This window comes from Rhamphochromis sp. 'chilingali' (genome assembly GCF_963969265.1).
Source record: "Rhamphochromis sp. 'chilingali' genome assembly, chromosome: 7".
Lineage (NCBI taxonomy): Eukaryota > Metazoa > Chordata > Actinopteri > Cichliformes > Cichlidae > Rhamphochromis > Rhamphochromis sp. 'chilingali'.
Window position 1 is genome coordinate 26229705 of NC_137934.1, and position 27796 is coordinate 26257500.

At 38.9% G+C, this 27796-nt stretch overlaps 1 protein-coding gene across 2 annotated transcripts; it reads left to right on the top strand.

Annotated features, from left to right (window-relative positions):
* The first annotated feature begins 1070 nt into the window (after positions 1-1070).
* On the top strand, positions 1071-27471 carry b4galt6 (UDP-Gal:betaGlcNAc beta 1,4- galactosyltransferase, polypeptide 6). Of its 2 annotated transcripts, none has more exons than XM_080886640.1 (9): positions 1071-1837; positions 6910-7026; positions 12223-12336; positions 12453-12634; positions 13669-13785; positions 19873-20060; positions 20182-20304; positions 22212-22313; positions 25643-27471. In XM_080886640.1, exons 1-9 carry the CDS (start codon positions 1723-1725, stop codon positions 25788-25790), a joined length of 1206 nt encoding a protein of 401 aa, XP_080742766.1. In that variant the 5' UTR covers positions 1071-1722; the 3' UTR covers positions 25791-27471. The 2 variants fall into 2 exon arrangements, with proteins under 2 accessions (XP_080742766.1, XP_080742767.1); XM_080886641.1 differs by having other exon boundaries at positions 12510-12634.
* Positions 27472-27796: the final 325 nt, after the last annotated feature.

The window sequence follows — 27796 nt, forward strand, 5'->3', positions numbered from 1 at the left end:
CTGATGTAAAATATGGCAGTTGAAATATGTTCATGGGTGGAGCCTTATCATATGTGTTGACTTTGGTCAAGGTCAGAAAATCTATGACAGAATGAGAGGCAATAAGATTTTCATGGCGAGTCATCGAAATTCGCCATGGCGCCACGGCCTCATAGTATTGTGAAAACTCAAAAGCTCCGCAATTTAACATGGCACAAGGGTGTAGTTGACACTGTCCAAATTTGAAGTTTATAGGACCAAATCCCAAGGAGGAGTTCGTTAAAGTACAAGGCATGGAAACGCTAAAATCAGACCCAAAATGTCACCTTCAATCCAAAATGGCGGACTTCCTGTTGGGTTTAGGACATTGCCATAATAGACTTTTTTGTTCGACTCTGAACGTTATATAGGTGTACCGACTTTCAAACTTGTAGGCAATACCCATACCGGGGGCTCGCGTTTTTCATTTTTCTAGGTGGCGCTACTGAGCTAATTTTCCCTGGCCATGTCTGAGAACATTAAAATACGTAAATTTTCACCAGACCTGACGCGTGTGCAAAATTTCATGAGTTTTCGAGCATGTTTAGGCCCTCAAATGGCCAATTCATTTGCCGAAATAATAATAATAATAATAATAATAATAATAAACAGAGCAATTACAATAGGGCCTTCGCACTGTCAGTGCTCGGGCCCTAATAATAAGAAACGGAGCAGATACAATAGGGCCTTCGCACTCTCGGTGCTCGGGCCCTAAATATCTACGTTTACACCTAGATAACAAACTAGACAGTTGATGCCATCCTGAACAACTCCAATAACCCAATTTATAACATCTTCATAGACGAAAAAAAACCCCAAATCAATACTGGAAGTCGCCCGTCTTTTTGTTGTCAAACGGAGAAATACAGAAAATGATTCGCCCCCACAGCCATCAGGCTTTTCAATTCTCATACAGTTAGCAGATATATGATTTTTCCCTCTGAGATCAATAGTTATTCTTATTATTTCTTATTCTTATGGCCTGGATGATTGAGAACCGACACAGACACGTCACGCTCATTGGTTTTCATGGAAATGTGGAGGAGCACACCCCCCGGAAACAGTGCAGTGCCAGCAGAAAATGAATCGGAAGTATTACTTTTCTTTTTTCGTGAGTTTATTTTTCAAATCATTCTGCACTTAGTAGTGTTGAATGCCCCAGCCGTGCGAGATCACAGTGTCGACAGTTTGTGGAATGAATAGGCTTATCAGCTTGATTTGATGAAACAGGGTGCCGACTGTGTGGAAAACGTTGCACCGGCTGAGAGCAGACTGATGGAAAAGGCAGAGCGGTCCTGCCCCCCTCAATGACCATCTTCAGCTGCTAGCGATAAAAGTTCTCGCTGGCGACACTCTAACTATGGGCCAGTACCATGAAATCCCTTAACTACTGCTGCCACTAAGTCGGTCGTGGAACTCTTTCACAATGCCCGGCTGCTGGTACAGCTGGAAGCTCACAGTAGCCTGATAGTAACGTTACAGGCCTGCTTTTACCATCTCGAAATTTCTTGGCAGGTGAGAGCAGGCCAGCTAGCACTGCTAGCGTTAGCCTTTTCCGCACTGCACCTGTAGTTTTTGATAGTGCAGTTTTTTTCCTCTGGCCACACCTGTGCATTGACATCTACCAACTGGAGGAACATTTAACTTCAAAAAGTATTTTTATGGGATTCTTATCGGCGAAGAGAGAAGCGGGCATAAGCTAAAATGGTGAACTGGAGGCGGCTGCTGCGAATGTCCAACCGATCATTTTTGGCCTTCATATTCATCTTCTCCATGTCCACCACTTGTCTCTACTTCATTTACGTGGCTCCCGGAATAGGTTAGTAATCAGCAGTTTACGCTAACTACCTAAGACGGTAACAGTTAATTTAATTACGTTTGAAATACCCTCTGCACCTTAACCATCTGCTGCTGTTGTAGTTGATACTAACGGTAAACAAGGTCGCTAACAGGCTCACTGTTTCAAGTGTGATACCAGGCTCTTAGGTTTATTTGGACTTAATAATTTTGCTATGTTAATCAGTTAAATGTGTCTATTGAATTAAAACATTGAAATAATAAAATACGCACAAGAGGGTAATGTTTTGATACTAATTGCTGGTTTATGAATGGGATGGAATGATTATTATTTTATTTGTACTATTTATTTTGCACATAGTGTTATTTTGGTGAAATTGAAAAAAGTATTGTTAGGTATGGGCGCTGAATTCTGGAACTGTGTTGTAATGTTTGTTAAACTGATTATATTTTATCCCAGCATTTGAGCAATATTGCTTAAGACTTTCCAAAACTGCCTTACCTGAAAAAACTTATTTCAATATTCTGTTTAGATCTACTTTTGAATGAAGGCAGATTCCAGACTTAATCAACTTAGTAGCATATTTCCAGTCCTTTTATGTATCTGACTGGTTGTATAGTAGCAGCACCACCCCTTTCATGCTAACATGCTCGCACCTAGATTGGGAAACCCTTACTTAACTTACTAAGCTGGCAACCCCCTTTGCTGACAAGTTGATAACTACTTCTGTTGGCATAGCTGAAGCCAGTTAAGGAAAAGAGATCCTGGATATTTTGAACTTGCTCTGTAGTAGGGCTACATCTATTGACTATTTTAGTAATATAGTATTCTATCAATTATGCAATTGATTGAGTAATCTGATAAGAATTACTTTTGTGTTATTTGTGAGCAATAATAAATATTCAAAGAGAAAAAACACGGGTAATGTAAAATCGGCTGCTCATATGTTTGAATTTTAGAAATTGCAGTGCATACATTAGTGTATGCACTGTGGTTTTTATTGAGGGGAACAAATTCTATTTTTCCCTCGCTTTAATTGTTTTTAACTACAACTGTGTTGACTAGAGAATGGGCTAAATTATTGAAGACCCAAAGTATCAATAACCAACATTATATTGAAAGCACTGCTTTTGTTAGTGGAGAAATTAAGAAAACAGATATATTATCTCTACATAAAAGTTGTCAGCATAAAAGAGCCTGCATGTGAGGGGCGGGTGTGGCACAGCTCTGTCTCACACACACCCGCAGACCCTGGTCTTTGTGAGGATGGTGGAGAGAATTAAATGTTCAAAAGTTTGGTTGTGCTTAGCTGGAGTCAGTGCTGACAGTGCTTATTGCCTCAAATGCAACAGGTCATTTGTTTGTAAAGGCAGAAACACAAGTATTCTGTGGAAACGTTTAGTGAATGTCCATCATATTCAGTCTGAGAAATGTCGTTTTTGACTGCCTACCTTGTAGTCCATCTGGCATTGCTCCAGGTAAGTTATGTTAGCCACCTAGAGCACATGTGCACAATTAACTATATTACTGGTTATTTTATCTAAAATATAAATGTGGTTTATGGTTTAAAAGTAACTACTAGTAGGTTGATTCTTATGAATACGTACATTCAGTATGAGATGGTCAAAATGTCACCTGAACTGAAGTTCAATACCCAATGCCAGTTTCAGATCACTCAGTGATTTGGAGGCTGCAAAGTATGACAACATTAAGCCAATGCATCCCTCTGTTGTGTTTTTGTTTGTTTTTGACAACACAATGATTGTGTCTACACACATACACATCATGAAGAGTAAAGAGGTGAAGCAGGTATTGAGACGTTGAGCTCAGGTGGAGTGAACTAAAACAGTTTTTTTTAGGGTCCAAAACAGGGGTACTGTAATCACCATTAAAGTTTAGTGGTGGTGGTAGGCCTTTATCAAATGTAAAATTTAAAAAAGCTAACTTTGTAGCTGGTCCTGTCCACCACGTTTAGTTTTACACAGGGAAGATCTACAGTAAAGCTACAAAAGTTGGATTAAAATATGCAGATCAACTGATACTGATTCATCTGATGCCATGTTTAAATTAGCTGAAGGCCAACGACAGCCGCAATGACACCTGCTGACAGACATGTCATGAACACACACCAGTTTTATCCAGGATATAAAATATTGTTTATTTTAAAAGATCTATTTTTTCTCTTTTGAATATTTGTTCATGCTCATAAATAAGACAAAGGTCTTTCATGTCTGATTATATCAGACTCAAATCTTCATGCTTGAAGCATGAACAGGCTCTCAATGCATCTAACCTGGTGGCACACGACATTGCAAAGTTAAAGAAGCCCCATTTGTGCGCCAGTATCACAAGTGATGGTGCTGCCTCCATAACAGAAAAAATCTTGGGGTCATAAGGAGAATCCTTGAGGAAGGTCCAAATGCAACTCGGAACCATTGTTTTCTGCATCAGCAGGCCCTGGCAACAAAGGATATGGTTCCCGAGCTTCCAGAGACATTAAATGATGTCATCCAAGTGGACTACATTAAATGGAGCTTAAGATGTTTTTAAAACTGTGCCAAGATGTTGGCAATGAGCATGTGCAGCTCTTGTATCATGCAGAGGTATGCTGGCTTTGGTGGGGAAAGGTGCTGTCCCGTTTTTATGAACTACGATCGGAAATAGCGGTCTTTTTGGTGTAGAAGAGTTCGCCTCTTGCAGATCTGTTTGGTAATACTGTGCAGTTCAAGCTGCACAACATTGTCATTCAAAAAATTTGATGTTGGAAAATTTGGGGTCGTAGTTTGTCATATGAAGGTGATGGTGGGTCCAAAAGCCAGGTAGAGAACCACTGATCTGTAGAATACGAACTTTATTAATCGATAGCTACTACCCTAAAATGTTTACTTTTAATGTTACATGTTTAATTCTGACTCTGCTGATATCTTACAATAGAATAGAACTTGTTGTTGTTGAACAAGGAGGCACTCCTTGTCTATTGCATAAAAATAACATTAAAAAAAAATTATGATGATTTTGGGTTGTTGTTGTTGTTATTATTAGAATATTTTATTTCAAATTTGAATACATTTCTAGATTTTATAAATTCTGTGTATTACTCTAATAATTGCTCAATAGAGAAAAGCGAAATCATAGGTAAGACTTTTGACGCCAACTTCCGATTGAGTGAAAGGTGATCTTCTCACTCATTTCTCTGCATTCAAACATCTTCAGGAAAGGGGCTTCAGTTGTCACGCTGTTAATATCAAGCCACTCCTGAAACAGATGATATCAGAAGTATCTCACTCACAAAGTGGGCTGTTGCTCAGTGATCCAAAGTCATTTTTTAAGATAAAAGTGTATTTTGTGTTCGATTTGGAAATCAAGGTAATGGAATCTGGAAGAAAAGTAGAGCTATCAGGAGATTTTAGACTTCATGTGTCCATCTGCTGACAAATTTTATTAAGATGGTGATTTCCTTTTTCAGCAGGACTTGAACAGAACTACCATAACTACCCGAAGGTTTACTGACTATATTATTACAACTTCCATTAGGGATTTCTGGGACTCTTCACCATGTAGTTTTAGAACTGAAGAAGCTTCTTGGATAAGAAGTGAAACAGCTTAAAGAAGTCCAGTACTCCTGTACTCACTTACAGGGAGGAGGTCAGCGCCCTGACCCACTGGTGTCAAGACAACCATCTCACCCTCAACGTCGCAAAGACAAAGGAGTTGATAGTGGACTTCCGGAGGTGCAGAGAAGTACACACCCCCATCACCATCAACGGCGCTGCTGTGGAGAGAGTGAGCAGCTTCCGGTTCCTTGGCGTACACCTGGCTGAGGATCTTACGTGGTCAGTACACACAAACAAAACAGTGAAGAAGGCGCAGCAGCGCCTCTTCTTTCTCAGGAGACTGAAAAGATTCGGCATGAGCCCCCGCATCCTCAGGACCTTCTATCGCTGTGCCATTGAGAGCATCCTCACTGGATGCATCACCACCTGGTATGGCAACAGCACCGCCTACAACCGCAAAGCTCTCCAGCGAGTAGTGCGGTGCTCTGAACGGATAATTGGAGGTGAGCTTCCCTCCCTCCAAGACATCTACAGGAAGCGGTGCCTGAGGAAAGCGGGGAGGATCATCAAGGACTCCAGTCACCCCAGCCATAAACTGTTCAGACTGCTTCCATCAGGAAGGAGGTTCTGCAGCATCCGGTCCCGTACCAGCAGACTGAGAGACAGCTTTTTCCACCAGGCCATCAGACTGCTGAACACGTCATAGACACCTCAGCTTCACTACTGGAACTTTAACATTATGCACTCCACACTGTACAGTAATGCCACTGTTTTGCACATATTCAACTCTGTATATTTTATTTTATTTATTTTATATATTCTATTTATTGTTTACTCTATTTAATTTGTAAAATATGTGTACACACACACACACACACACACACACACACACGTAGAAAAATATTTAGTATACACATCCAGAAATGCATATACTATTATATATTGTACATATATTTATTAGTTTCAGATGTGGCCATTCTTGTATTTTGCTTGTTTACATTATTGTATTTTGCACAACTCTGTTGCTTGTGAAGCTCGCACACAAGAATTTCACTCACATGTGCTGTACCAATGTACCTGCACATGTGATGTGACAATAAAAGTGATTTGATTTGATTTGATTTCAGTGGCTTTCTTTCAAAGCTCCTTAGACTACCATGACTTGGATGACTGAGAACCTATGCAGACATATATGGTGGAGGAGGGGGGAGGGGAATTTCATCAGTGATCTAAGTTCCTTCTTATTAGACTTCGTAATGGACAGGCTGACAGATTAGGTCAGGTGTGAGTCTCCATAGACTATGATGTTTGCAGAGAACATTATGATCTGGAGTGAGAATGAGAGTCTGGAGAGGTGGAAGTATGCACTGGAGGTAAGAGGTGGGCAATAGCAAGAAAGGATACCAAGAAAAGTGAAAGCAAAGATTTACAAGATGGTAATTATTAGTATTTAAAAGTTTGAATGTGTAATTTTTTTTGAATTTATGTAATTCACTAAGTCAATAACACTAAATTCTATATGTCTGCTCTTTCCATCAGCCAACACATACTTCTTCATGGTGCAGGCTCAAGGCATCATGTTGAGGGACAATGTGAGGACCATCGGCCAGATGATCAGATTGTATACAAACAAGAACAGTACTCTTAATGGGACAGGTGGGTTGTATAAGTGCTCACTTTGACTTTGTATCTAGCCAAGAAATGACGTGTCAAAAATCAGTATATAGTTTAAAGAGTGTAGAGCAATTGTTTGCATAATGCTGACTGTACAGACTTAAAATTGCTGGGTGGTCTGTGACAGGACTTTAACAGATTCTTGCCCAATTCTTGGCTGATCCATGGCTGGTACATAAGCAGGATTTTTCTATCCACTTCTTGGATCTAGATGATGAGTTCCACAGCTTTAGAAGTAACTCAATAACCTTTTAAAACTTTCTTGATTAACAACGAGTGTGGCAGTAATCAGGCCTCAGTGTGGCTAGAGAAATTGAACTCAGCTTTCCAAAGATGCGATACACCACAGATAATTTATGTGAGAATAGGAGAAAGCAATCACGTTTTCCACCCAGTGTGTTTTTCCCTTAATACTAAACGCCTTCAGTTTGAAACTGAATTTTGTGTCAACTTGTGTTATTTTTGTAATATTAAATTGGAGATTATCTGGGTCTTTATGTCTTTAAGACATTCCTGCAGTTCATTATTTGGTGTTTTAAATCTGGCTTCATGGATGGATAAGTTTGGGTTTCATCTGCATAGCAGTGAAAAATGTATGCTTAGGGAATCATGTAATAATATAAATAGAATTTGTCCTGGCACTGAACCCTGTGGAAACCCATAATTAACCATAGTGTGTGAAGAGTATACCCTCGATTTACATGAACAAATTACAGTCTGTTAGATAGATTTGATTCAAGCACTGCAGCAACATAACTTTAATACCTACACCATGATCTAATCACTGTAATAAAATATTACGGTCAACATTATTGAACTCTGCACTGCTATGCTACTATGAGTCTGCTCTCAGAGACCATAAAACCTTTAATAATAATAATAATAATGGATTGGATTTATATAGCGCTTTTCAAGGCACCCAAAGCGCTTTACAATACCACTATTCATTCACTCTCACATTCATACACTTTAGTAACCTTCACTGAAGCCGTTTCTGCACTGTGATGACCTCTAAAACCTAACTGAGACTCTTCAAATAACCCATTGCTTTGCTGATGATCAGTTAGTTGTTTTACGACCATGTTTTACCATTTCAAGAGTTTTTGCAATAAAAGGAATGCTGGAGAATAGCCTATAAAGCCCTTTTTCCATTAGTACCTATTTTGTTCGACTTGGCATGGTTAGCCACAGTTTTCAGGGTTTTCCATTAGGTCACTTACTTTTTAGTACCTGCTTGGATCGCTTGGAACCCCAGGCAAGCAGGTACTAAAAAGTAAGTGACCTAATGGAAAACCCTGAAAATCTGATATCGTCAGACGATTGGCTGGTCATTAGCATCACTTGATGAGTTAGAAAATTTAAACTGTCATTAAAACCCGGCAACGAGGGAAAAGGCTGCAAAAGACTATGCCATGATCCTCAATATTGACAAAAAAACAACAGATCAAGCAGGTATATCAGGAGGTATATTCTTTCCTCAACCTCCACCTTTTTTGTAGCCTTCGTGTCACATATTATTTACATCGTGGGACGTTGCAATGACAAAAGCCATGCGCGTTAGGTAGTACTGGATTATAACGGAAAACCAGTTGATCCAAGTGAAGTTGTAGCGATCCATGGCGAGTCAATCCAAATAGGTACTAATGGAAAAGGGGCTTAATTAGCAGACATCTGGGTCAAGTGATGGCTTTTCCAGTAACAGTTTAACTACTGCCAGCTTGATGGCCTGTTGTACATAGCTGATTAATATAGATCGGTTGATTATATTTAAGATTGTAGCTGTGGGCCACTAGTGTGTCATTGTTCAGCTGGCATGGTGGTGAGGCAAAAGCTAAAGAACTCATAATCATCACTTATAAGGTGACAAGTGATGCCAAGATATACCTGGTAGGGCAGGGCAATATGGCCAAAAATATTTATCGTGATATATATTTGAAAATTTGCGATAATGATATAACTGACGATATAATTGATGCGAGACAAAATACTTTACAACTTTACAACTTTATCAGTGCAAAAAAACCCCATCAATGTATTTTCACTTAAACAAGCAGCTGCTTTTTATGTGGATTAAAGTTATATAAAAATTTAACAGTCCAAATGCAAATTCCTCGCTGACAGTTTAACCAAAAGGCATTTCCAGTGGAAATTGGCCAACATATCCTGATCCTCATAACCATTTATAATATATCCACAAAACTTAAAAAGAGGTTATACACACACAATACGGTAATATTATGTTGAAGCACAGTACGTATCACTCCGCGAGGCTCCTGCCTACGGTAGCCGTAATGCTCCGACAGTCCATCAAGCGGTGCTTTGGTGTGTATCTGACGGACGAAAGCCAAACCAGTTCCACACCACTGAAGGTGCACCATTTTTACAATCCAGTTCTGGTTCGTCTGTTTCATTCAACGATCCGCTTTTACCCTTCTCATTCTTCGTTGCCGCCATGCTTTTTCCGCCATGTGCGTATGAAAACAAAGGCACTTCTTACGTGCGTTTTACCCATATTCTATCATGATATTTAATTTTCTTATCATTGCCTAACGTTATACTGGTATTACCGTGAACGGTATGATATGGCCCAGCCCTAATACCTGGTATATTTAAGGTTTAATTAATGGTTGGACTTTTTTGAGCAGTCTTGTAGGAATGGGGTCTAAAAGACACGTTGATGGTTTGGAGGAAGTAATTACTGAAGTTAACTCAGAAAGACCAATTGGAGAAAAGGAGTCTAAATAAATATCAATGATATTGAAAGTAGCTCTAGATAATGTTACGTCTGTGAGATGAGTATTTGTTTTCTCTAATGGTTACTATTTTATTTGTAAAGAAATTCACGAAGTCATTACTAGTTAACCTTAAGGAATGCTTTGTCACAAGAGCTTTTGTCAGCCTGGAGCAATCGGGGACCAAAACCAAGCTTCTGATTTGTAGATGGCCTGCTCTCCTGAGCTACAGCCACGCCTGCAACTAAAAATTATTTTGGTTCCAAAGTAATCTTGTTGATTTATTTATTTATTTTTGATTAGTCGATTAGTCCTATTCTAGGCTCCAGTATATACTTTATCTCACCTTTTCAAGTCTGCCCACCTGTTAAAATAACCTTATTGTCTCTTCCCACAGCAAACTAAAGTAATCACCCATGAAACATTCATTTGAAACTGATCAGCACCTGCCATGGTACAACAGATGAAAATTAACCTGATGGCTAAATATGACATGTTAAATTTGATTTTAAATGGTCATTAATATGCACCACTAATACTTCAATTGAAAAAAAAATCATACTTCATTAATTATCAACTGATTGTGTGAATCCTGTTAATTGTTCGAGCTTTTTGTTGAATCACATCCATTCAAGAGTGATTCAAGAGCTCATCAGCTCTCCTATCACCTGATTGTAGATTGTAGGTTGTAGCTTCATCAATCTTGTTTTTCATATTCGCTTCCATTGAATGCAGGGCAAAAGTTTTTATTTTATTTGTGGGTCCAGATAATCGTGGGTCTAGAGCAGCAGCAGCAGCAGGTTTGCTTGGGTTATCATCTTTGATGATGACTTTCTAACCTCAGTTTTATCTGAATTAAGAAGCAGAACATTAGAGTTCATCCTGGTCTTTATGTCTTTAACACATTCCTGCAGTTAAACTAATTGGTGTGTGTTATCTGGCTTAATGGATGGATAAAGTTGGGTGTCATCTGCATAGTAGTGAAAATGTGTGCTATGCCTTCTGATGATACTGCCTAATGGAAGCATGTATAATGTAAACAGAATTTGTCCTAGAACTGAACCCTGTGAAACTCCATAATTAATCTTAGTGTGTTAGTAAGACTCTCCATTTAAAATGAACAAATTGGAGTCTATTAGATAGATATGACACAAACCGCTGCAGCAAAGTACCTGTAATACCTACAGCATGTTCTAATCGCTCTAATAGGATATTATGGTCGACAGTATCGAATGCTGCACTGAGGTCTAGCAGGACAAGCACAGAGATGAGTCCACTGTCAGAGGTCATAAGAAGATAATTTGTAACCTTCACTAAAGCTGTTTCTGTGATGAGCTCTGAAATCTGATTGAAACTCTTCAAATAAGCCATTCCTCTGCAGATCATCTGTTAGCTGTTTGACAACTACTCTTTCAAGTATTTTTGAAATGAAAGGAAGGTTGGAGATTGGCCTATAATTAGCTAAGACTGCTGGGTCAAGAGATGGTTTAAGTAATGGTTTAACTACTGCCAGCTTGAAGGCCTGTGACACATAGACGATTAATAGAGATTGAAGCATTAATTAATGGTTGGACTTATTTGAGCAGTCTTGTAGGAATGGGGTCTAAAAGACATGTTGATGGTTTGGAGGAAGTAATTACTTCAAAGTCAGAAAGATCAACTGGAGAAAAAGAGTAAATAAATATCAATGGTACTGAAAGTAGCTGTAAGATAATGTTACATCTGTGAAATGATTATGAGTATTTTTTTTTTCCTTTAATGGTTGGAAGTTTATTTGTGAAGAAGTTAATGAAGTCATTACTAGTTAATGTTAAAGGGATGGTTGGCTCAACAGCGCTCTGACTTTTTGTCAGCCTGGCTACAGTGCTGAAGAGAAACTTAGGGTTGTTCTTATTTTCTTCAATCAATGATAAATAGTATAAGGTTCGAGCTTTAAAGAGGGCTTCCTTATAATGGAACAAAATTATTTCTCCAGGCTAAATTATGATCTTCTAAAATTGTGATATGCCATTTTCTCTACAACTTCTGAGTTATCTGCTTTACTGTGTGCATTTGAGAGTTATACCAGAGTATGTGTAGAACAAGGTGACTGTGGCCTGTAGTGTAACGCTCGGTAGCAAAATCCCCAGTAAGACTAGGAAAGATGCCGAACTATTCTATTGTATTGCTCTGTTTCATTGAGTCACACAAGCAACACTAATCACATTTAGTACAGAAGAGGTAGTAAACTTGTAGTACTGGATAACAATTGTACAACAGCAACCGGTTGCGATTGCCTCAGTCATTGTTGTTCATAGTAGTGCTTTTACTTCTTCACTGGAACATTAAGTATATCAATGAGCCAGTGAAAGGGTACTGCTCTGACGCATTTAGCATTTGCTTCGGGGGCCATATTACTATGTAGCTGGGATAAAGTTGTACCTTATTTTGGTTGTTTATACTACAGATTATCCTGATGGCACTAACTCCAGTGAATACCTGGCCCAACCAACTACTTACCTCCCTGAGAACTTTACCTACGCTCAGAACCTCCCTTGCCCAGAACGATTACCTTCTATGAGTGAGTACATTGATATCAGAAGATAAGTGTTAAAGTGGCTCAGTAAGATTTTGGGGGGGAAAGGGGAAAAAATATTTTGTTGTAGTTTTTTTCTTTTTTTTTCTTCTTTTTTTTAGTTTTTCATTCAAAGTATATTTGTGGAATAACCTCCCGCTTAAAAATAATCTCCTCAGAGGGCCTTATGGAAGTAAATATGACAGAGGTCCCTATGGAGGTGATAGAAATGAAGTTCTCCAAGTTTTTTGGCGTCGAGTTTGGAGGCCAGTGGAAACCAAAGGACTGTAGACCTCGCTGGAAGGTGGGTTTTACAAGTCTCGTAATTGTATATTGTAAAGACTAATGATGAAACGTACTAAAACATTTGTATTGGCTGGTATGGCTTCTGGCGGAACTGCAGCTATAGATGATTGTAGTAATCAAATAATCTATCAACTATTTCATTGATTAATCGAGTAATTCGGGAAGAAAGGCATTAATGACAAATAAGTGAATCCAGCATGTGTCACAAAAAACAAACCTTTTGATTGTGCTTATGTGGCATATTAAAATGTAATTTTCAAAAATAAATTTAGTATCTTGACTGGAAGTTGGAAGCCGGAAGTCTGCTTTTCTTTTGGCTTTGGATAATTTTTTTGATTCGCCTCAGTTGTGGTGGTATATTTAGCCAAAATGATCACCAATTCTTCCATTTCCAAATTTGTCCAGATAGTTTTCTTGGCTTAAAGTGGGCTATATGTAACAGTAAGCATGTGAAGTGTCTATGATGCCTTATTTGACTCTATTGAAAGTGTTTTCCTATTAAATTAAATTAAATAAAATTAAATTGAATTAGATTAAGGAATAAAACATTCAAACAGTCGATGAACAGCAAATCAGTGACAGTAAAATTAATTTTTGTTCAAACTGTGCAAAATCCTGCATGTTCTTTACATGGCACGAGAGATTGTTATTCCTGCTTTGTATGTTACTATTAGTAAATACTCTTGTGGTTGTTCATGTCACATAACCAAAGAAATATTTTACTCTCACAGAGAATAAAAGTAAAGATGGTGTCCATGTTATGCATGCTAATACCTTATTCTACTATAGATATAATCCTAATGATTTTCCTACAAGAAAGCATTTGTTGATAACAGGCAATAAAAACTCCCTTTTAACTGAAGGAAAACTCTGAAAGATCCAAACTCAAGGTGGACAGGCATCTGCCACAAACTTGGTGGGGTGAAAGAGGAAATGAGTAGTGAGAAACTATTACTGAGAATATTTGTTGGGCTACTAACTTCAGTTAATAACTGCACATTGTTGTGCTGATTCTTACCCTGACACCTATAGGTGGCCATCCTTATTCCATTTAGAAATCGCCATGAACATCTTCCCATCCTTTTCCAACACCTTATCCCCATGCTTCAGAGACAGCGACTGCATTTTGGCTTCTACGTCATTGAGCAGGTACAGTGAGTTGTCTGTTAATTGCACTGAAGGGTATACGGTTATTATTCAACTGAATGTGATTCTTCTGAGCTCAGCATGTGCAAAAAGCATTTTCCAAGGAATAGCTCCCAATGAAAACCAATTGTAGGGATGAACCATTACCACATGACATTCTTGATACTAGGATTGCAACTTTTGATTGTAGTAATCGAAATAGCAACAATAAATATTCAAAGTCTTTCAAAGTGAACTTTCCTGGTTGGGTTAAACTTTGTTGGGTTAAATGTTTTCTAAACTAGTTTCCATTTTAGAAATTGCAATGTTTAACTGCATACATCTGCCAGAAAAGTAAACTCCTTGATTGTTCCATATCATTTTTTTAAAGAAAACATTTTCTTAAATGCAAAAATATGTAAATAAAGTACAGTCAAAGGTCTAAGTCAAATATAATAATAAATATATGCAATAGATTTTTTTCTTCCTTTTCAAAATCCTGTTCTGTCTGTCTAAGGCAGAACGGGGGGGGGGAGTAGAGTGGCAGGGGGTAAATGGATACAGATCAAGGACAACCGGGCAATCCGCAGCCCCCAAGAGTACCTAAAACCTAAGGCCATGCATCTCGGCGATATCTGTGCGCATGCATCTGAGCAGGAGTAGGACGGGTGCCCACAGCCAAAGGGTGGGAGTCCCAGACAACCAGAGGTCACGGGCAGCTGACTACACTAGAGGCCGGCCACCCTGGTGGAAGCAGGGTCCCAGGGCTCCAGGCGCACAAGAACTGCCTGATACTCACCTTCATCTATGTGCAAGGCATACAGGGAAATATTACAGCCGACCACCTCCACAAAGTAATGGGATTGATCAGTAGGGATCAGAGAGGAACAAATTCTTTCTTTTTTTTCTTTTTTTTGAGGAAGCAGATGTTCTCTCCAGACTGATGTGATCTATGAGTACATATTTTTTTATATATCCAGTTCATAGTGATAGTTTTCTTAGCAATGCATAAGAAATCAATCAATCACCTTTATTTATAAAGCACTTTAAAACAACCACAGCTGACACAAAGTGCTGTACATTGGAACCATAAAATAAAATTACATAAGATATAAATAAAAGCCAAATAAAAAGAAAAAAAAAATAATTAATTAAATAACTAAGTCTCACTGAGGTTAAAAGCCAAAGAATAAAAGTGGGTTTTAAAACGTGATTTAAAAGTGGACAGTGAAGGGGCCTCTCTAACTTGCAAGGGCAAGTTATTCCAGAATTTAGGAGCCACGATAGAAAAGGCTCTGTCCCCTCTGAGCTTCGTCCTGGATCTCAGTATGCCCAGGAGCAGCTGGTCAGCTGACCTAAGAGACCTACAGGGTGTGTGGGGATGAAGAAGCTCAGCGATGTAAGGTGGGGCAAGATTGTGAAAGCATTTCAAAACAAACATAAGAATTTTAAAATGAACTCTAAAAGACACAGGCAGCCAGTGCAGTGAGGCCAGGACAGAGGTTATGTGCTCTCTTTTACGAGTTCCTGTTAGGAGTCGTGCAGCAGCATTTTGAATCAGCTGCAGACATGAGAGCAACGACTGACTGACCCCCACATAAAGCGCGTTACAGTAGTCCAGGCGGGAAGAAATAAAAGCATGGATCACTATTTCAAGGTGCTGCCTCGAAAGAAAAGATTTTGCTCTTGCCAGTTGCCTTAAATGATATAAACTGGACTTCACCACTGCTCTGATTTGGTTGTCCAACTTAAAACCAAGATCAGTAACAACAAGTTTAAAATAAACTTCCAGAGGTCCCAAATCTGCAGAGGAGGACTCACAGGGACCACTGGGTCCAGTGGCAAATAAATTTGGCAGTCATCGGCATAACGATGAAATGCGATCCCATGCCTTCTAAGGATAGAACCCAGAGGCAATAAATACAGTAGTGGCCCTGAAATTGAGCCCTGTGGGACACCACATGACAGAGGAGCAGAGGATGATTCGGAACCAAGAAGGCTGACAGAGAAAGTTCGATCTGACAAATAAGACTTAAACCAATTGAGTGCAGTGCCACCAATACCTACTACATCACTTAATCGAGAAATTAGAATATTGTGGTCTACAGTGTCAAAAACAGCAGTTAGGTCAAGCAAGACAAGGACAACATGGTTACCAGAATCGCATGCCAGAAGGATGTCATTAAAAACTCTTAATAATGCAGATTCTTTGCTATGAATAGTTTTAAAACCTGACCGAAAAACCTCAAAGATGCCATTATCATCTAGAAAATCTTTCATTTGACTAAAAACAGTCTTCTCTAAAATCTTGGAAAGTAAAGGCAGCTTGGAAATAGGCCTACTTTGCTAAAACTGAAAGTAAGGGAACATGTCACATAGATCAGTGTTTCCCAACCTTTTGGAGCCAAGGCACATATTTCACATTAGAAAAATCACATGACACACCACCAAACCAAAATGTGGCAAAAAGCATATTGATAATGTTTCCCTGCGCACCAGGTATCGCTGAATTGGCTTGGTTTGTCCCCAGTATACCATTTTTGAACACACAGTGCTGTCGGCCAAATTAACATTGGCCGACAGCACTGTACATAAAACTGTACACAACGGTAGACTGGTGCATAATAAACAAGTGAATAACGCAAAAAATAGAGATTTCTTTTATGGTAAACTGAGAGAGAGAGAGAGATGTGCAAGAAGTGTGATTTTTTTTTTATTGTGGTGGAAGCAAAACAGCGAAGACAAAATTCATGACAATGTTTTTCAAATGTAAAGCGTAGTTTTGATCTTCTAATGCTGCTGGTTCAATGAATTCTGGTCACAGTGATGAAACCTGCAGCTTCAGAATGTGTGAGATATCTGCTTTCAGCACCGACGACGTGTCCGTGTACGTGACCCGACAGTTGTTTTTACATCTGTTTGCAGAATCTGTTTACCTGCTCTTTAATCGTTTGCTGTTTTTGCTGTTTAGTGGTTGTCAAAATAGTTTTGTGAGCTTTAAGCTGAGATTCTGATGTTTCTGGTAAAAGCCCACCCCTAGTAATTGTCCTACAGACATGTCTATTATGTAAAAGTAGAAAGAGACGTATGTGTAGATACAGATCAGCTGACTCAATACAGCCATGCCGTGTTGTTTTAGTAGTGATAAACCTGCTGCTGGCAGAACTCCACGTGCAGTGTCTAAAAATCTTTATGCAGGATTTCCAGGAATGCAAAGCGTGCGTCAAAGTTGGACTGTTTTTTTGTTTTTTGTTTTTTGGGTCTATGGACACCAAAATGTCCACCATGTCACCATTTGGTGGAGAAGCTGGTTCTGGTGAGTTTTCAGGGGGGCTTCAATTCGAGGACGCTGTTCCTGTGCTGCTGGAGGGAGTCAGTGCCTTGTTACCTGGTTTTCCCATAACAATGCACTCAACACTCGTCAATAAATTGCTGCAAACTGTCCAGGTCTTCTTTACAATCCTCCTGAGTGGTTAAGTCGTTTAGATATGTATGCAATCTAAACTAAGGCATAAAGAAATGTACCTTTACTCTGTCTTCTTGGAAGACTTACTTACTTCAATAGAAGGCAAAAAGTGTTCTAACAATGTTTTATCTCCTGGTAGATTTGTTTAAGTGTGCTAGTGAATGAGTCAGTTTGTGTCTGTAAGCATTTAAAGGTGTGTTGTAGCTGCAGTGAAGAAAAGTGAGCATATCAGTATTCTGAAGTTTTTGTGCAAGACATTACGATAGTCTAGATGTTATTTAAAATTAATAATAATTTAGTGTCCAGCCTAAAAACCCAGTGTCTCAAAGTTTTACTGGCCCATGTGCATTTTTGCTGATCTGTGAAGAAAGTTTTATTTTCATAGATTTAAATATTAATGCAATTTAATTAACGCTGTATTTTTATTAGGGCTGAACGATTATGGAAAATAATCTAATTGCGATTTTTTTGCCCCAATATTGCGATTGCGATGCGATATGCGATTATTTTTTAAGGTCTTTGTCTTCTGTATTATTAAACAAAGACAAGCAATACATCATATAGTATGGCCAATACTATATTACATTAATTTTAAACTGTTCTTTCCTGGAAGACAGACCTCTGTTATGATGACATGAGGTGATGCATGAATTGATGACTGACATTTTTATTTAACTTCTTCAATCACAACAGTATATTTGAACATACACAATAGTTTATTTTTAGCTTACAAACATCTGAGCATAAAGTGCTGACAAGGAACCCTGGTGTAAACATTAAAATGAAAGTCAGTACAATGTGCAGATTGCAGAAATATACATAAAAAAAATCAGTGGCTTTACCACACTCAGTTTTTCGACAAACTACTAGACAGTCATTCAATTAAAAAATAATATTAAATAAATAAAACTAATAAATAAAAAATACACACATCTTACTGATCTCTGCAGTCAGTAACATTACACATAAAGTGCAAACATAATAGCAATTGTATAAACACACACACAAACACGCCTTTAAAATTTAAAGGCGTGAAATTGGACGGTCTAGTTCTGATTAGCGTCACCGCTGTCTCGGTGGAGTTTAATAAACTCGGCCGTCTGCTTCTTGCTATCTAAAATATAACCAGACACTGGTGTAAATTCTCGACTGTCTCATACTTCTGTTTAATAAGTTTTCTGTTTGACGTTTAGTCAGCTGTGTGAAAACCAAGGAGGAACCCACCCGGGGGATTAATAAAGTTTTATTTTATCTAATCTAATAACTTTAATCTCAGCCAAACCGATTTACTCACGAACAAACAAAACACTGAAAAAAGCCCAACAATAACATTTTTAGGTTGTCTAAGTGACGTATATATTACGTTTAACCCGAGCAGCGAAACTCCGCGGTGATCTGAAAATGATGTGCCGGGAGTTGTGCCGTTCTCGGCCGCATCAGTAACCCTCGAGCTCCCGGCTAGCTGTCGAGCTGGTGGGTAGCAGACGCCTCTGAAAACGTCGAAGCACTTTTGCAAATATGGGATATCTTGATAAACCGAGCAGATATTTGATGTTTACACAACTACTTTCTCGCCTGAAAATATTTTAAAAGTTTATTTTGTGACCCAGAAAGATTAGTATGAGTAATTTTAAAACTTAGTAGCGGCCGCCATTGTTGGAAACTGGAGTTTGGCTGGGCCGCGCTATGAATTCTGGGATATGGTAGTAATTTGGACAGCCTTCGGCGCGTCGCTGTGACGTAATCGGTCTACAAATGCGGCCTCAGGAGGATGCAGCCCATGAATTTGGACATGTCCAGAGTATAATCGCAGCCTTTGCGGTTAGAAAATTGCACTTGATCATGTCGCGATATTATCGCAAATGCGATATATCGTTCAGCCCTAATTTTTATATTATATCACTTTCAATCTAAAAAATGTTGGGAAAGCTTGTGAAATAAATATGGTCTAGTACACCCATGCTTCCATTTAGAGTTACTCCTGTTTGCTTCCATGTGAAACAGGATAGCAAGCTGTTAACCGTTCATCTGCATTTTTCAATACAACGTCTGGAGGCTTACTGTAGATTGCTCTCTGTTCTATCTAAGAAGTAAGCATTACCTAAGTGCTGCCATGGTTGCATCGGAGAGCACCTTTTTGCTCCAGAGGATACACCAAACATCCTCTTTGCTTTTTTCCCTCATCAGTACCAGCTATACTACTACTTCTTCTCATGAACTGCTCTTTGTGTCGTCCCTGACCCAGGACCAATTTGCCATGGGAGACCCCCCCCCCCAACTATTATAAATACTGTTAAAATCCATGCATCCATCCTCATAGTAGTTTGAGTACAAGTGAGATGAAAATAATCAGTTGTTACGTTTATATCTGTTAAAAAACCAAATGTACTGTCTGCAATAACTTGTCTGATGTAGTGCAAAAGTTACATATAGTTAGGACTGATAATGTTTTTTTGCCTAGTTCATATGTTAAAGTTATTGTTTTACTGTGAGCTATGCAATTTGCTAATTGCATTGTTTCAGATCTCATTTGCAATTCAGTGTGCTTGCTTTAAATAAGTGCTAATGTAGTTTACTAAACTGAATTGTTATTGGCAAAAAATAAAAAAACTGCACCATGCTCACCAGAAATGTGTACTTTTTAGAGTGGAAGCCAGCCATTCAACAGAGCCATGTTATTTAATGTGGGATTCATGGAAGCTATGAAGGACTTGGACTGGGACTGCTTGATTTTCCATGATGTTGACCATATCCCTGAAAATGACAGAAACTACTATGGTTGTGGTCAGATGCCACGCCACTTTGCTGCCAAGCTGGACAAATACATGTACATGTGAGTATGTGGAAAATTTACCAGACTGGTAGGATAATAATTTAATTGCAACAGACCTGGAATTATTAACCAACTAGAAAGTTTCTGATTTTTATTAAACGTGTTCTTTTGTTGTTTTCAGTCTTCCATATAGTGAGTTCTTTGGTGGTGTGAGTGGGCTCACTGTGGATCAGTTCTGGAAGATTAATGGTTTTCCCAATGCATTTTGGGGTTGGGGTGGAGAGGATGATGACTTATGGAACAGGTGAATTACCAACTACGTTGTGTTCTTACTTTACTAGCTACCGAGGAAGCTGCTAGATAAAATGCTGAGTTTGCAATGTGTGATCTACTAAAAATCTTGGACAAGTAGCCACTGTCCAAAAAATGACTTTGAAATGCCTTCATAAAGCCTGGACAGCACCTAAAGAAACTAGGTGAAGTTCTGGCCTCCATGTAGCAAAATATAGAGAAATTTGGGGTCATTCAAGACTTTTGCACAATATAAGAGTCTGAAGAAATCTAAAAAATAAAATATTAAATTGCAACCTAACAGAGAAAAGGAAAGAAGGACATACTCATAATTGAAACTGAAGTCTGAAGAAGTAACAGCCCAGCAAACAATAGTCTCAAAAATAACCTCCACATCTGGTTTGGGATCTATGAGGAAGCTTCTGTGCAAGAATATATATTTTTTCTGTATTTAATTTTCTTTTAAATTGTATCTGTTTATTAGATTAAATTAAAATGGAACACAAGGAAAAGCTGTTTACTGGAAATAGTTTTGGTGATTTGCAGTGTAAAATGGTCAAACTGCCTGTTAAGTTAATTTTACTTTTTTTTTTTTTTTTTTTTTTTTTTTTTTTTTTACAACGAAAGCTGTCAAAAGAATGTGAAATTCAATTTTATTTATATGGACTCAAAACAGTGGCCACAATGTGCTTTCTATTATAAGTAGGGCTGTCAGCATTAACACGTTAATCGTGATTAACGCTCTGTGTGTGTGTGTGTGTGTGTGTGTGTGTGTGTGTGTAAAAAAAAAGAAAAAAATGTAAATAATGGTAAATGGCCTGTATTTATATAGCGCTTTACTAGTCCCTAAGGACCCCAAAGCGCTTTACACATCCAGTCATCCACCCATTCACACACACATTCACACACTGGTGATGGCAAGCCACATTGTAGCCACAGCCACCCTGGGGCGCACTGACAGAGGCGAGGCTGCTGGACACTGGCGCCACCACCAGTAGGCTACGGGTGAAGTGTCTTGCCCAAGGACACAACGACCGAGACTGTCCAAGCCGGGGCTCGAACCGGCAACCTTCCGATTACAAGACGAACTCCCAACTCTTGAGCCACAATCGCCCCTAATATATATTTATATATAATATATATATATATAATATATATTTTAACGTAGTTAACCCATCTGGAGTGCAGAATGACTCAAAATCCCTGAGAAGTCTCTGTCAATGCATTTCGGGCAGTTGGTCCATTCTGTGCTCCAGATGGGTTGTTTGCGTTAAAAAAATTTTTAATCGCGTTAATCATGATGATGGCATTGATACGTTAACACTTACAGACCTAATTATGAGGCAAAGACCCTACAGTAATACTGAGAAAATCATCTGCAGCTAACTATCCAAGTCAAAGTTTTTTTGGAAGAAATCTCTTGGTGACACTCTGCAATTAAGTTAAAGGGGCTTGTTTATAGTGGAAAGTAGATACGCACCAAAGGACGGAGGAGGGGACTCCCAACCACTGACTGCTAGCTGAAAGTCGGCTGTCAGTTAACAGACAGCCGACTGACGTCTGGCTGAAACCGGCAATTTTGAGTGGCTGTTTCTATACCAGGGATTGAACCACCAACCTTCCGACTGACAAGCCCCTCCTGCAGTGATGTACTGAAAAACATTTGTTCACACAATTCAGCAACGTCGTTGACATAAGTTCTGAATGTTTATACATTTTGCATGCACGAGATAGAAAACGGAAAAACATATTTTTGATTCCCGTGCTTAAAAAGTCCAATATAAATTCAAACTTGTGCACTCAATAATTAAAATAATAATAACAGGAATAATTAAAAGCCCATAATTATTATTGATGTTATGTATACACTAATATTGGTTTTAATTCTGTAAATAGTGATGCAGCTTGATTACCTTGCAGGGTTCAGTATGCCGATCTGAATGTGACACGACCAGAGGGGGAGATTGGCAAGTATAAATCAATTCCTCACCATCACAGAGGAGAGGTGCAGTTTCTTGGGAGGTAAAGTTTCTTTTTTCATATTAAAAAATACATTTACAAAATGTCCTAACTCTAATGAATAATATCTTTTTTAAACAGCATTAAACCTTTAATTTTAATTTGAGTTTATTTTGTTCTGATTCTAACTGCAGCAGATCTAACATCCTCTAGATAGTGCATACAGTGGGGCAAAAAAGTATTTAGTCAGCCACCGATTGTGCAAGTTCCCCCACTTAAAATGATGACAGAGGTCAGTAATTTGCACCACAGGTACACTTCAACTGTGAGAGACAGAATGTGAAAAAAAATCCATGAATTCACATGGTAGGATTTGTAAAGAATTTATTCGTAAATCAGGGTGGAAAATAAGTATTTGGTCACCTCAAACAAGGAAAATCTCTGGCTCTCACAGACCTGTAACGTCTTCTGTAAGAAGCTTTTCTGTCCCCCACTCGTTACCTGTATGAATGGCACCTGTTTGAACTCATCATCTGTATAAAAGACACCTGTCCACAGCCTCAAACAGTCAGACTCCAAACTCCGCCATGGCCAAGACCAAAGAGCTTTCGAAGGACACCAGGAAAAGTATTGTAGACCTGCACCAGACTGGGAAGAGTGAATCTACAATAGGCAAGCAGCTTGGTGTGAAAAAATCAACTGTGGGAGCAATCATCAGAAAATGGAAGACATACAAGACCACTGATAATCTCCCTCAATCTGGGGCTCCACGCAAGATCTCATCCCGTGGGGTCAAAATGATCATGAGAACGGTGAGCAAAGATCCCAGAACCACATGGGGGGACCTGGTGAATGACCTGCAGAGAGCTGGGACCAAAGTAACAAAGGTCACCATCAGTAACACACTACAACGGCAGGGAATCAAATCCCGCAGTGCCAGACGTGTTCCGCTGCTGAAGCCAGTGCAGGTCCAGGCCCGTCTGAAGTTTGCCAGAGAGCACATGGATGATACAGCAGAGGATTGGGAGAATGTCATGTGGTCAGATGAAACCAAAGTAGAACTTTTTGGTATAAACTCAACTCGTCGTGTTTGGAGGAAGAAGAGTACTGAGTTGCATCCCAAGAACACCATACCTACTGTGAAGCATGGGGGTGGAAACATCATGCTATGGGGCTGTTTTTCTGCCAAGGGGACAGGACGACTGATCTGTGTTAAGGACAGAATGAATGGGGCCATGTATCGTGAGATTTTGAGCCAAAACCTCCTTCCATCAGTGAGAACTCTGAAGATGAAACGAGGCTGGGTCTTCCAACATGACAATGATCCAAAACACACCGCCTGGGCAACAAAGGAGTGGCTCCGTAAGAAGCATTTGAAAGTCCTGGAGTGGCCTAGCCAGTCTCCAGACCTCAACCCCATAGAAAATCTGTGGCGGGAGTTGAAAGTCCGTGTTGCTCGGCGACAGCCCCAAAACATCACTGCTCTCGAGAAGATCTGCATGGAGGAATGGGCCAAAATACCAGCTACTGTGTGTGCAAACCTGGTAAAGACCTATAGTAAACGTTTGACCTCTGTTATTGCCAACAAAGGTTATGTTACAAAGTATTGAGTTGTATTTTTGTTATTGACCAAATACTTATTTTCCACCCTGATTTACGAATAAATTCTTTACAAATCCTACCATGTGGATTCATGGATTTTTTTTTTCACATTCTGTCTCTCACAGTTGAAGTGTACCTCTGGTGCAAATTACTGACCTCTGTCATCATTTTAGGTGGGGGAACTTGCACAATCGGTGGCTGACTAAATACTTTTTTGCCCCACTGTACAAACATGTTGTACACAAACATAATTTAGAAAAAAGAGCAGAGCAGGCCATCCAGTAATTGAAACATAGGTTTGTTGGATTATGGTTTCCACCGGTCTGTATTTTTGTACCCTGATGTGTTCACTTGTCTATGGGTCTGTTTATGAGAGGAAACTGTATGCACAATTTAAAGTTGCCACAAGAGGTGTTTGTATTAACTTCAGACTTTCTTAAGTCACACCATTGGTAATGGTGTTGAGGTCTTAGAGTACATCTACTGTATCTGCCTTTACGCTGATCTGCACACCATCTGAACTACACACCAGTGTAACATGGCGGAAATGTTATGGCCTGGGAATGTGGAACCATGTGAATTTTTTAATAATCGCATAATAAAATAATGCGATTGCTGATGGAAGTAGCAGGATGAATTCTGAAGTATACAGGGCTATACTCCCTGCTCAGATTAAGCTAAATACTGCAAAATGTAACAAATGGTGCTTCACAGTACAAATGGATAATGACCAAAAGTCTACTACAAGTAACCCAAGAGTTTCTTAGGGCAAAGGAATGAGATATTCTTTAATGATCAAGTAAGTCAACTGATCTCAGTCCAACAGAGTTTATGATTTTCAGTGACTGAAAATAAAGCGACACAGTTCAAATAGTCAACAACTGAAGCTGTTTGCAGTAAAGGCCTGCAACCAGTAATCATTTTCAGTATGATCAGTTTCTCTAAGTACTGTAGAAATTTGGCCGTCTGTACCTGACGTTGTTGAGGTTCGGAACATTTCGGTCAAGTTCAGATCTGGACTTTTATTGGGCTGTTGCAATACCGTGGTTCCTTTCTTTCATTTTCAGTCATTCTGTTCTATATTTAGTAGTCAGAGGGAGAGAGCCCCTTGTTTGACTCTAGAATACTTTGCTATACAGAGGAGTTCATGGTTGACTCACAAGTCCTCAATCCTCCAAGTCTGTACTTGATAGTGTGTTTTTTGTTAATATGCTGTTTTCACAAAATTTGGCCTTGTGAATTAGAGCCAATCATCTTCACTTTTGGTCTTATCTGTGGTGTGTTTATATCTAACTTTGCAAAACCGAGCCATGTTTTTTTTGTTTTGTTTTGGGGGTTTTTAGAGAGAGAAGGGGCTTTCTCCTGGCAACCCTTCCAGACAAGCCATACCTGTTTAGTCTTTGTGTAATTGTACTGTTATGAACTCTGGTATTTAACAGTAACTGGGGCCTGTGGAGTCCAAGATGCACCTGAGTGCTCCAGACCAGCAAATTGACTAAACATCTGCTTTTGTAAATGTGTTCACATTTGCTGATGATCAGTTACGCAAGTATATTTGATTAGCAGCACCTGTTTGCTATGCAGTCCATTGGGGTGGTGTAGAGAGGCAGAATTACAAAAGTACTGACCAAGCACTTCCGGACCTGACTATATTTAGATAACCGTTACCTCAATGTTGGACCAGTTTAGACACTTTGGGTCTAATAACCTGATGCTTCAATCTCGTAAATGCCCAAATAGGAGTAGAGCAGGTAGAGTGTACTGATACTGTGTCACTTTTTTGTTTGTAGGTATAAACTCCTAAGATATTCCAAAGAGCGGCAACACTTGGATGGTCTCAACAACTTGCGTTACAGTCCACACATCTCGCTTAGTAGTCTCTACAAGAACATCTCTGTGGACCTTTATCCTGAGCTTGCCCCTATCACAGAGTACTGAACTGACCCAGCCACATCTTCCTGCACTCCCTGAGCTCACCCTGTTCTCTTCCAGTCTGACCTCCTGGTGTTATCTTCAGCAGTTCAGAGGTAAAGCTGTGGAGAAGAGGTGGCACAGGCTCTGAGGGATAAAGAGAAGCGCCATATAATGCTGCCAAGAAATCTTGCTGTGGAAAAAATCCAATCCAAATAAAAAAGTTTTTTTGCGTTTCAAAGGCAGTGGCTAGTTTCTAAAGATGAACAATTCATTCTGTGTGTCAGTTGAAAAATGTGTGGGTGTGCTGAGTGTGAATTGATGGGTTTGTTGCTGCATGTCATTTTGTTTGTACCAGCTTAACTACAAGTCGACATTAATCTTGAGCAGCAGTGATCTCAACTCTAATGTTTACTGCAAAGCCTTAATGTGGCAAAACCACAGCTCCCTGCTCTCGGCTCTGCACTGCTTCACGTCTGATGTATAAAACCATCACCTTACAAGCCAATAAACATGTTTGTTTTTTTCTCAACTTTTATTTCATTTGTTTGATACATATCATTTTATTATAACAGTAATCTTTTTAAAAGAGGGACACACTGTTAACATTTATATACATATATATGTATGATGTACATTTTTTTTTCTTATTTTGATAAATTGTATTTATTTTCTGTTTCAGGATGTTTAGTATTTCTCTTTTGTCTTGTTTTTTCTCCTGCACTGCTGCTGAATCTGCATGAACATGTATGTAAATATCAGCCTCTTAATGATCACAGAACACAGATATGTAAATAGTCTTTGAATGCTTGAGCAAATACAGTGATATTCCAGTGGACATGAATTTTATTTTGGCAGCTACCCTTGATTTGAGTATTTAATAAGAGTGAATCATTCCTTTCCAGCTGGAAGTTCTAACGATGTAAGATGTTTGGGTCAAAAAGCATCCACATCTCATTATTTGTTAGCATCTTTTGCATGCCTTAATTTTTTTTTTTTACATTTTTTTTTCAAACATAAATTAATTTCATCAGGTAGAGATCTGCGTATTTAAATGATTTAATTTCTATTTTTTAAATGTGCACTGTACAAATAAAGGTTAGATAAAGCATGACTAAGGCGCTCCATGACTTTGTAAAAAGAGCATGGCTGGCCATCGTGTCCACACAACATGCTCAGTACAGGTTCATGGTTTCACATAAGTCTATATTTTTTGTCTCAGATGTTTCTGTTTTTTATGATTTTCTATGCTTTTTTTTGTTTGTTTGTTTTTTCCAAGTGCTGGATGAGATGATAGACCTCTTTATTGTACTGTACCATGTAATGAAGCATGGCAATTTGATGTGTGGATGATGTGTCTGGACTGTGGCTTTAAATGTTTTGGGGCTTTTTTTTTTTTTATTTCTTCCAAAGTTGCCAAGCAGTGAGAAGAGCCAGAACGAGAGAACATTGGTGTGAGCTTCTCATAGGTATTCATGCTGTGAAAACAGGTTTTTTTCTAAACCTAAGCACTAGAGAGCGTAATGATAGAAATGTGTACACAGAATTTTTGGTGACATGTTGACCGTTATGATTCTGTGTCGCTAGGATTTAAATTTGACCATGATTTGTATGTTTGGAGATTTTATGTTGTTAAATAGTTCTCTGCCCACGTTTGTCCTGGACTTTTTGCTGATTATTGAATCCTGTTAAACAGCTTCAGAATGAACCTCTTACTCTCCTATACATGTGTCAATTTGTTTTTTGGTTGTCAGCCTAAATGGTGTTCCTGCTTTGGATTGCCCACTAATTTAGAGCATTGGTGACCAAATATGTTTACCTCTGTAACTGCGATTCATGCCTACCTAGAGACCAGTTAGTCAGAATAAGATATGAACACAAACTGTCCAGCCTGATTTTGTGTAAATGGGTACCACGTAAGAAAAAAGACCAAATCAGTGATTTGCAAATTAAACCTTGGATTTAATGCAAAATTGTACAACGGCATATCCATATAGTATAACTAATTTTAGTGTTTTGGTTGGCTGGAAATT

Excerpts from the sequence above, each read along its gene's own strand:
- b4galt6 (XM_080886640.1), top strand. The coding sequence starts at position 1,723 with ATGGTGAACTGGAGGCGGCTGCTGCGAATGTCCAACCGATCATTTTTG. Across the intron at positions 7,027-12,222 it reads CAGTACTCTTAATGGGACAG|ATTATCCTGATGGCACTAAC; the intron begins GTGGGTTGTATA and ends TTTATACTACAG. Across the intron at positions 13,786-19,872 it reads GCTTCTACGTCATTGAGCAG|AGTGGAAGCCAGCCATTCAA; the intron begins GTACAGTGAGTT and ends TGTACTTTTTAG.